Source organism: Mytilus edulis, chromosome 10, assembly GCF_963676685.1.
Source record: "Mytilus edulis chromosome 10, xbMytEdul2.2, whole genome shotgun sequence".
Classification (NCBI taxonomy): Eukaryota; Metazoa; Mollusca; class Bivalvia; order Mytilida; family Mytilidae; genus Mytilus; species Mytilus edulis.
Window position 1 is genome coordinate 38,805,996 of NC_092353.1, and position 11,894 is coordinate 38,817,889.

General features: G+C 34.9%; 1 protein-coding gene across 2 annotated transcripts in view; it reads left to right on the forward strand.

The window, feature by feature from the left end:
* Positions 1 to 7,731, forward strand: part of LOC139491124 (uncharacterized) — a 25,323-nt gene extending 17,592 nt beyond the window's left edge. For both annotated transcript variants that reach the window (XM_071278532.1, XM_071278531.1), the window contains exon 5: positions 3,352 to 7,731. In XM_071278532.1, the coding sequence (XP_071134633.1) occupies positions 3,352 to 7,589 (4,238 nt within the window). In that variant the 3' untranslated portion in view covers positions 7,590 to 7,731. The remainder of the gene's footprint in view (positions 1 to 3,351) is intronic.
* Positions 7,732 to 11,894: the final 4,163 nt, after the last annotated feature.

Below are 11,894 nucleotides of genomic sequence, written 5' to 3' on the forward strand. Positions count from 1 at the left end.
ATTGCAGAACCTTTGTTAATTGTCAAATGTCCACATTTTATATTGGTTTGGGAGAGCAGAAATGACCACCCGAGGTCAAGCTTGATTCTAATTGTTTAATTTTAATATTTCTCGACTTTGGCAACTAGTATGTATTGCAGAACCTTTGTTAATTGTCAAATGTCCACATTTTATATTGGTTTGGGAGAGCAGAAATGACCACCCGAGGTCAAGCTTGATTCTAATTGTTTAATTTTAATATTTCTCGACTTTGGCAACTAGTAGGTATTGCAGAACCTTTGTTAATTGTCAAATGTCCACATTTTATATTGGTTTGGGAGAGCAGAAATGACCACCCGAGGTCAAGCTTGATTCTAATTGTTTAATTTTAATATTTCTCGACATTGGCAACTAGTATGTATTGCAGAACCTTTGTTAATTGTCAAATGTCCACATTTTATATTGGTTTGGGAGAGCAGAAATGACCACCCGAGGTCAAGCTTGATTCTAATTGTTTAATTTTAATATTTCTCGACTTTGGCAACTAGTATGTATTGCAGAACCTTTGTTAATTGTCAAATGTCCACATTTTATATTGGTTTGGGAGAGCAGAAATGACCACCCGAGGTCAAGCTTGATTCTAATTGTTTAATTTTAATATTTCTCGACATTGGCAACTAGTATGTATTGCAGAACCTTTGTTAATTGTCAAATGTCCACATTTTATATTGGTTTGGGAGAGCAGAAATGACCACCCGAGGTCAAGCTTGATTCTAATTGTTTAATTTTAATATTTCTCGACATTGGCAACTAGTATGTATTGCAGAACCTTTGTTAATTGTCAAATGTCCACATTTTATATTGGTTTGGGAGAGCAGAAATGACCACCCGAGGTCAAGCTTGATTCTAATTGTTTAATTTTAATATTTCTCGACATTGGCAACTAGTATGTATTGCAGAACCTTTGTTAATTGTCAAATGTCCACATTTTATATTGGTTTGGGAGAGCAGAAATGACCACCCGAGGTCAAGCTTGATTCTAATTGTTTAATTTTAATATTTCTCGACTTTGGCAACTAGTATGTATTGCAGAACCTTTGTTAATTGTCAAATGTCCACATTTTATATTGGTTTGGGAGAGCAGAAATGACCACCCGAGGTCAAGCTTGATTCTAATTGTTTAATTTTAATATTTCTCGACTTTGGCAACTAGTATGTATTGCAGAACCTTTGTTAATTGTCAAATGTCCACATTTTATATTGGTTTGGGAGAGCAGAAATGACCACCCGAGGTCAAGCTTGATTCTAATTGTTTAATTTTAATATTTCTCGACTTTGGCAACTAGTATGTATTGCAGAACCTTTGTTAATTGTCAAATGTCCACATTTTATATTGGTTTGGGAGAGCAGAAATGACCACCCGAGGTCAAGCTTGATTCTAATTGTTTAATTTTAATATTTCTCGACTTTGGCAACTAGTATGTATTGCAGAACCTTTGTTAATTGTCAAATGTCCACATTTTATATTGGTTTGGGAGAGCAGAAATGACCACCCGAGGTCAAGCTTGATTCTAATTGTTTAATTTTAATATTTCTCGACTTTGGCAACTAGTATGTATTGCAGAACCTTTGTTAATTGTCAAATGTTATTATATATTTCTCGACTTTGGCAACTAGTATGTATTGCAGAACCTTTGTTAATTGTCAAATGTCCACATTTTATATTGGTTTGGGAGAGCAGAAATGACCACCCGAGGTCAAGCTTGATTCTAATTGTTTAATTTTAATATTTCTCGACTTTGGCAACTAGTATGTATTGCAGAACCTTTGTTAATTGTCAAATGTTCACATTTTATATTGGTTTGGGAGAGCAGAAATGACCACCCGAGGTCAAGCTTGATTCTAATTGTTTAATTTTAATATTTCTCGACTTTGGCAACTAGTATGTATTGCAGAACCTTTGTTAATTGTCAAATGTCCACATTTTATATTGGTTTGGGAGAGCAGAAATGACCACCCGAGGTCAAGCTTGATTCTAATTGTTTAATTTTAATATTTCTCGACTTTGGCAACTAGTATGTATTGCAGAACCTTTGTTAATTGTCAAATGTCCACATTTTATATTGGTTTGGGAGAGCAGAAATGACCACCCCATGTCAAGCTTGATTCTAATTGTTTAATTTTAATATTTCGGTGTATACGACTTTTATAGACACATCTCTTAAACTAAAAAAAAGTACGTATACAGTACCGCTGTTCAATAGTCATTAATCGATTATATAAGCGAAAACAAAATTCGGGTTACAAACTAAAACCGACGGAAACACATCAGCTTTAAGTTAAAACAATGAAACAATAGAAACGCTGAACTACAAAAACAAAGGCCAACATACACCGAATCGGACTATTTGATAACAAATAAGGATGAAGATTGCAACATACTTTTTCATCAGGTTGTAGCTCCCTTGTTGGTGCATGTGATTTTTTCAGTTTTTTGTTATGCCCCACCTACGATAGTAGAGGGGCATTATGTTTTCTGGTCCGTGCGTCCGTCTGTTCGTTCGTCTGTGTGTTCGTTCGTCTGTTCGTTCGTTCGTTTGTTCGTCCGTCTGTCTCGTTTCAGGTTAAAGTTTTGATCAAGGTAGTTTTTGATGAAGTTGAAGTCCAATCAACTTAAAACTTAAGATATAATCTTTCTAATTGTAATGCCAAATTAGAGTTTTGACCCCTAATTCCACGGTCCACTTAACATAAAAAATGATAGTGCGAGTGGGGCATCCGTGTACTTTGGACACATTCTTGTGGGGTCCTGCTTAATCGATTTATGGCATTTCAACGTCTAGTGTTAACTAGTGTTGACACTTGTGATTTATGAATATGTTCGTCCCTCTCTGCATTTAAACTTTTCGTGTTGCCTAGATGTGTTGTACTCAGAATACCCTTTGTTGTGTAATTACTTACAACGCTCAAGGAATATAGACTCAAACATAGGGCAGGTCTAAACATATTTTGCATTTTGTCTTCTGTTTCGTTCAAAATAATAAAGATGTTTACAGAAAAGAAATCACAAATAATATATAATCAATTCCGAAATGCTCTCATTTTTTTTTTTTTTTTTGGAATAACAATCGGTTCATTTCTATAGGCCAACCAAAAGTTCCAGATGGACAATACATGGGCGTTATTGTCCATGTTGTCTTTGGATTAGGTTATTACATATTTGTCATTCTATCATCGTTTATGCATTACAAAGGATGCACGAGTTATTATAATAGTATTCGTATCTTTTACTTTGAAAGCCAAATTGTAAGGTATACGTACTGACACAATACAATTGCATAAATCTGGTATTTATATTTTTCTTTACTCTAGGTATCCAGTTTTTACAAGGGAACACAATAGGACTTGATTTATTGGAGGAAATTACAAAACATACTAAGGCACTCGCCAAGTATGTCCTGAAGGCTATAGATGAAACAGATAAAAACTTTCAAAAAGTAGAAATTCAGTTGCTCACAATACAAGATGAATTAAGCACTTTCACTCTGCGCTTTCAGCAAATTGAAAGTAGTCAACAAATATGTTCGAACACTATTGCCAAAGCTCAAGAAGATATTTCAGGATTAACTGAAAAAACTGCTTGTATAACAAATATTCAAGAACAAAATATCAAGAAGATTGAAAATTCTAGTAAAACTTTACAAAAGGCACTAGATGGGATTGAAAACTTGAATACACAAACAAAGGAAATGAAAGAAAATGTCTACTCTTTGACAGAAAATCAAAACAGCACTAATGAGAATATATCTGAGATTAAAGAAGAAATCGAAAACCTCAAGTACACTTCAAGCGTCAGACCAGAAGGGAAAGTTTATTTTTATCCACCCGACCGCATTAAATTCTTTGTTGGTCGTACACGTGAGATAGGATCCATTCAAGAAAATTTCTTGAAAAGAAAAGGGGAACAGTATACATATGTGGTGTGTGGATTGGGAGGATGTGGTAAGACAACAGTAGCAATAGAATATTCTTGGCAATTTCAAACATTTTACCCAGGTGGTGTGTTTTGGGTGTCCGCAGAGTCAACTGAAACGTTAGAAACATCAATATCAAATCTCGCAATTGATATTAATACAATAGGCAAAACTGCAAAAGAAACACTTTTTCGAACCCTAAAATGGATAGCTTCTTTACAAACACAATGGCTTCTAGTTGTAGACAATGCCGATGCTGATGAGCTTTTAGGCAATACAAAAGAGCTATTGCTTGGATCATGGAAGAGAAACACATACGGGCATATACTCATAACATCAAGAAGAGAGCCACAGCAAGTAGAGGAATCCTTACAGATAGATGAATGCAATTGCCTTTACTTAGACGTACTGACGAAAGAAGAAGGGTTGATTTTTATGAAAACACGAACGTGTAGAAATAAGAATGATGAGAATGAAACAATCCTTGAACTCATTGAAGAACTCGGGGGTTTGCCTCTTGCACTCGAACAAGCTGGAGCATACATTAAGACCAAAAAATGTACATTTATTCAATATATGGATAAATTTACTAAACTCCGACAGAAGTTATTGAATGCTATACACGTTAAGACAAGCCAACACATTGGAAAAGCAAGGCTAGCTGTAAGAACTACGTGGCAGTTAAACATTGAGTATATTCAAAAACAATCTGAGGAGGAAGGTCTAGGAACAACTGCTGTTAAAATTATGGAAATCGCGTCTTTTTTATTTCCTGACGATATACCGGTTCAAATTATCAATAATGGTTCACCTTCAGTAGAAGACGAAGAAATTTGCGAAGCACTGCAAGATACATTTGGAGTCAAACAAGTCACAGAAATACTAACAAGGTTTTCGCTTTTCCAGCAATATCGAGAAGATGCATTGTCGGTTCACAGACTTGTACAAGAAGTCATCAGAGATACCATTCAAGATTTAAATCATGTCAGAAGAATTTTACATTTTGCCGCTAGAATGATCAACAAAGCACTCGAATCTGCATTGTCCCCATATAAAGCATTATGTATTGACAAAGGCGACGCCTCGGAAAGGGGATCTCTCTATCTATGGAGTAAAATAGCTTTAAATTCAAATACTTTAAAAAGCCATATACTGAATTTCACCAGGGACAAAAAGATAGACTTTTCATTGTATTTGAACATTGAAATTGCGCGTCTTTTTCATACAACAGCGGTATTTCATAGTGTACATCAACGCCAAGATGAAGCCCTAGCAGATCAAGAGCAACTATTAAATATTATGACCGCTATCGAGATTCCACAAGATTTATGTACAGAATTTACTTCAGTCAAGATCCCTCTGCTGGAGAATGAAAGATCTGTTATTCAGGATTGTTTGTCAGCAGTTTTGTCATTACAGTCTGAAAAGAGAGAAAGTTTGTTAACAGATGAAACAGAAATGTTGATGATGAAGGGGAACGAAGCATTCAAGGATAATAGATATCATGATGCAATTCAGTATTACACTGAAGGTATAAGATTTTCTAAAGATGACCTAGTCGATGTCAGGTTATTTTCCAATCGAAGTTTAATGTACCTCAAAATTAACGATTATGAAAATGCATTGAAAGATGCAGAAAAATGTATTATTCTTGCTCCTACACAATGGAAAGCACATTGTTGGAAAGCTTATGCTATGGCAAACTTAGTGAGAAACGGTGACTTGCCTGCTGAATTTGAAAAAGTAGGTCTCGCTTCGGCATGTATTGCCGCTGAACTAAATGATGAATGTTTACTAGAATACAAAATGAAAATATATTACCCTCTTGTTGTTTTCAAGATCATTCAAAAGTCAGATGATCTTGGTTTGGAAATATCGTCATTAGAACAACGTCCAAACACTACTTTGTTGTTAAAGAGCGGCTGTTACAGGATTTTAGATTCTGTCGTTACAACACAAAGTATTCAGATCATAGGAATAGAAGACAATGTTGAAATTTACCTGCAATATTACCTTCTCATAACAAGACAGCCTGATTCTTCCTTTACTATATTATTTCAGCGTGAAAAACAAATACATATTCATTTTGAAAATGTGTCATTTGTGACAGGAAGTGCCCAAATAGGAGTCCTCTCCAATGCAATTGCAACATTTTATAGGTGTAAAATATCGAATGGACCGAAAGGATGTGATGACTTTCCTAAGTGTAATGGTGGCTCAGGGTGTGTAACAAATACAGGAGAATGTAACAGAGAAGGGAAAAATCAAGGTTTTGCCAATTTTGCCACTGGTCAGGTCGGTTCACCAGGGATATGGGTTGGCTCTGGAGGTAAATTGATTGTTCAAAACTGTGTCCTGGATAGATGTGGCGGTGGGGGAGTATTAGCTGACGGAAATAACGCTTGTCTGGAAATACGACATTGTACAATACAAAATATGAGGCAAATGGGAGTTGAAGCAAGAAATGGTGGAATGGTGAAGGTCGAAGACAATGTTATTATTGATAATCAGTTTCATGGAATTGCAATTGCACCAAGAGGTTATGCATTAATAAGTAGAAATCTTATTCAAGGCAATGGACATGAAGGAATATTTTGTGGTGGAATGTTAAATTCGGATAGTGGTCATATGCTTGAAATGAAGTCGGAAGACACATCTCAAGCAATTATCACCAAGAACACTATCATTCAGAACGGATTATCTGGCATGTCATTGGATGGTGGTACTTACGAAGTTTCTGGAAATAAGATTATAGATAACTGGCTTTGGGGAATGATGATTAAATCAAGATCATCGGTGTATATAGTAGGAAATGATATTTTTGAAAACAAATGTGGTGGAATACGAATTGGAACAAACTATTCAGCTTCTGTTATTATTGATGGAAACACCATACGAGATCATACTGGGCCAGACATTTTTGCTATAAATTCTTCGGAAATGGGTTTGAAAGACAACGTAAAGACTGAGATTGAAACCATGTTGGCCAATATAGAATTTGCAGAGGAACGGTTAGAGTATTCAAGACCCCCAATTATCACTAACCGAAATATTAGAAGAAACAATAACACTGGAGTCCAACACCCCAAAAAAGCAGTTCAAATAATCCAATCATGCTGCTCTTGTTACCGTTCATCCTTTCAGCTTAAAAAATGTAGTAAATGTGGAACAGCTACATACTGTTCAAGAGAATGTCAGAAAAAGCATTGGAAAAAACATAAACACATGTGCAAACTCTTACATAAAGAATACACTATACAAATCAAAATGAAAGACACAAAACCTGTTGTGCAACCTGGCTATGTTACTATAAGGGGTTTTGATCCGTCATTAAAGGGAATAAAGGAAGGACCTAAACCAAATCCACTCAGTACAAGAAAATTTATCGTCAAAGTTCAGTCAGGTCAGGAATATGGATGCGTTAATCCAAAAAAGACCCTAAGCTTATACGACAGAAGTGTGACACTTGATATAAAATTATCAAAGTCTGAACTTTATTATTTAGTTAACGAATGTGGCATTCTTGCTGGAACTACACTGACAACAAAGAAGATATTTTGTTGGGCATCTTATAAAGACAGTGGTTCTATTTTATGCATTCATACAGACAACCTACCACCATTTCAGTCGTGGTAATCCAGATATTAGATACTTTTTATGATCTACTTAGCTCATTAAATTTTAACTGTTTATAGAACTGAACAAAGGTTTTCAATTGTTGGTAGTTGATAAATTGTATATATTGCAATTAGATTTAATAAAACTGATTATATTACAACTAACCAATAAATGAACCATGATCTCAAGCACTGTGAAAGTTAAAGGGTTTTCGTCAAATTAGAAGTTGTGGAATATATTCTATCTAATGCTCTGGAGTCGATTTTACCAAAAAAATACTCACGACTAAGATTGATCGTAAGTGTGCTGAATTGTTCATGACTTACGTTCAATCTAAGTCTTAAGTATTTTTGAGAAACTACTACTGAATGATTAGTCTGTTTAGGAGTTTCATTTTTATATCGTAATCCGTAATGTTCCTTATGGGTTTGTTCGCGTTTGCCTCAACTTTTAATTTACTTACAGCTTCACAATTGATTGAAGTATTAAATTATTTTTTTCTCATAAAACTCGAAAACTTATGGAATATTTTTAAAAAGATCTACCGGGTCCTGCAGAGCAGATTTCTAGCCCCAAATCTTTAAATAAAGGTAAACAACTATGAAATGTGTGGTACGTTTGTGCGTTTCCCCCCTCCCAAATAGGTTTTTTGTGCTACTGTCGATTTTGCCCTTTGTGTTAAGTTATGTTTGTTAATTGTAGTTTATAAAAGTGTGTACTGTTTGGTTCTATTTCATTTTTCGACCGGGGGCGTACTTCCTAACATTTGAAAATATATTGAAAAAACATTTACACGATGATTTTTTTTTTTTTTTTTTTTATCCGCCAACGGAGAGTTACACACCATGGATTCGTAACTTGACAGGAATCGGTTTCACAAAACTACTTAAGACTAAGATTGAACGTAAGTCATGAACAATTCAGTATACTTACGATCAATCTTATTCAAAAGTTTGTTTGTGAAATCGACTCCAGGAATACCGGGTCCGGTTTTTTTTGTCACATTAAAACGAAGACACTTATTTTCATTTTCATGTAAACAAGTGTCATTATATAAAATGCAAATAGACTCCAAATGAATGGAAATAATTTATAAAGAAATCAGCCAATATTACCATAGTGAAGAATGCATTCTTCGTGAATTATCTCTTTCGGAGTTATTATTCATATTTGGCTATAGAAAGTTAGTTATTTTCAAGTAGCAAGTAGTTATAGTAAATCAAAGAGCTGTAATAACTTACATCAACTTGAGAAAAATGATTAACAATATATGTTGGGTTTTTGTTCTACACAGTTTACATACTTTAACCAAACACGGACAAATCACCACATGATATTGATAATGTTGTGCGAGATCAAGAAGGATAACTGACTCGCTGCTTAACATAACCCACAGAATTATTTTAAACTGTACATGTGAGTGTTGCAGACATATCATACATGTTTAATATCAATTTGAAAATTAGGTTCGATGTATGCATAGTATTACCACGAAGTAATCTTGTAGTTCAATAGTTATCAAGGGTACCAGGATTATAATTTAGTACGCCAGACGCGCGTTTCGTCTACATAAGACTCATCAGTGACGCTCATATCAAAATATTTATCAAGCCGAACAAGTACGAAGTTGAAGAGCATTGAGGATCCAAAATTCCAAGAAAATGTGCCAAATTCGGCTAAGGTAATCTATTCCTGGGATAAGAAAAATCCTTAGTTTTTCGATTAATTCAAAGTTTTGTAAACAGTAAATTAATGCTGTTTACTGTTATGTTAGTACCTGATAGATATTTCTGCATATACTTCGTATTGGTCTTTTCTTATATAGACGAGTAACATCCTGCAAATAGCTACGATACCTAAAAAATACTTCTGTTTTTGCAATCCTAGGGAGTCTAACACAATAGTCGTTCATCTTTACTTCTCAAACTTTACTTTACAAATTCCAATCGTAACTACTCGGTTATTTTCGCTACGCCTATAATGCGTACCGAGAGTGATCGAGAACTGATACTCTTCTCAATTAAACAAGATGAAACAAAAGTAAGAAAAAATAAGACTCAAGAACTGAATCTATTTTTCTGGTTGGTATTTAATAGATTTGCAGACGAAACTATGTGAAACGTGAAAGTGGTCTATTCATTCGATCATGCTTGTCTTTTAATTATCGATACTTTATTAACATACACTATATCAATATATCATTTTACCAGACCACGGTTTGCGGAAGTAGTCAAGAAGACAATATTATGTTTTTCAGGGGTTGACAGGATGCACGTGATCGTTGTTAGTTTCAACTTCAATATTATTATGCAAGCAGATGTAATAAACAATGATTTCATACATTATTTTTTTTTTTTTTACACTCTATATAGGGCTTTATTTATGATCTAATTCCAGAGTGCACAATTCTTATTCTACATATTTCACCTTTATCAAAATTAGGAAATCTGTTTGGTCGTCCCATTTTGTTGTAGGGATGTTTAGATTAAGTGTCGAGTTAATATGTATATTATTTTGTGTTGTCTGCGAGAAACAAATCATTTTTCTGATCTAGTAACTAAATTCAAAACCAATATAGATAATGTTAACATATATATTTTATTGAACTGTGTAAATTAATCGGAATGCGAATGACAACATGCACCTACAATTCTTTTGTGTGTTTCCCGTTTCGGTAACACATGACATTTGCGCGGGAACTTCTTACATAAACATCGTTTTTGGATTATTGAAACATGTGATTTTTGGAGGTAATGTGATATTATTTATTATTCAATAGTACATAATTTTACGTCAGGTTTGTACACATTAAGTGAGGGCCCTCATGGGGTTTTTGATTATGTGATTACTTGGCCGTTTTTTTAATGATTATTTGATTATTAAGCCAAATATTTCATGATTATTTGATTACCTAGGACTGTATTTTTATAGTTTATGATTATTTGATTACTAAAGATAAGCAAATATTTAATGATTATGTGATTATATTGGCAAAAAAATGGTGATTATATATGTGATTACTAGGACCCCCCCATGAGGGGCCTCTTAAGTCTCTGGTCAGTGGCGGATCTAGGGGAGGGGGGATTCCGGAGGTTGAACCTCCCTTTTTTGTTGACGATCAATTCATTTGGATAGGGATATCAGTTGGAACTGACCCTTTATCCTGGGTTAGGATCCCCTTTTAAAAATGGCTGGATCTGTCTCAGCTAGTCAAGTCAGAACCGAAACACATTAATGGCAGATCTAGCCATTTTGAAAGGGGGGTCCAACCATGTCCCCTTTCAAATGCATTGATCACCCCACAAAAGGGGCGATTCCAACCGGGAACCCTCCTGCTGGATCCGCCACTGCACACTACTCGGACCTATGTTATTTAGTGAGTGATGCGAAAAAACTCAATTTACATTAGGTCCCCCTTTTTGAAAAATTACTAAATCCGCCTCTGCTTATCCTGGGTGAGGCCCCCCTTTTAAAAAATGGTTGGATCTGTCTCAGTTACTCAAATCTAAACTGAAACACATCAGTGGCGGATCCAGCCATTTTGTGAAAAGGGGGGGTCCAACCATGTGCCCATTCAAATGCATTGATCACCCCAAAAAAGGGGCGGTTCCAACTGAAAACCCTCCCCTGGATCAGCCACTGCACATTACTTGGACCTATGTTAGTTCGTTACATGTAATTACTTAAGTGATGCGAAAACAACTCAATTTACTAATAAACTTCCTTATTAAAGAAACTTATATAAAAGTAAACATGTTCATTATATTTTGCTGTGTGAAATTGCTTATGCGGGAAAGACCCATTACAACCCGACCATAGAGGAGACAACAGCTGAAGGCCACCAATGGGTCTTCAATGCAGCGAGAAGCTCCCACACCCGGAGGCGTCACAACAAACCCGTTCTAGAAATAATTTGTGAATGAAATTGGTAAATACAGTTATTCTTGATTTTCATACAATTTAAGGGCATTTCCAAAAAGTCCTAAATATAATGCTTTATGCATCTGAAAAGGGTTGAAAATAACACTGAAAAATCATTGTTTTTCCTCTAGCATAGTTTGTATACATGTGCAGTATAGGTGTATTTTAAAGGCACAACAGTGAAGCCGCCGTATAATACTTCAATCGAACCGATTTACTTTTTGAAGTTTAATTACTATACTATATAAAAATATTAATTTTTCGCAAACCATTTACATGTAGGTCACGGAAATTCCAAAATATGGCATCAGTAAGGAGAGTTGTACAAATAATGTAAATACACAGAACCCCCATCCAATTCATCTTTAACTAAAAGTATTCATCATTTTCTATTTTATATGT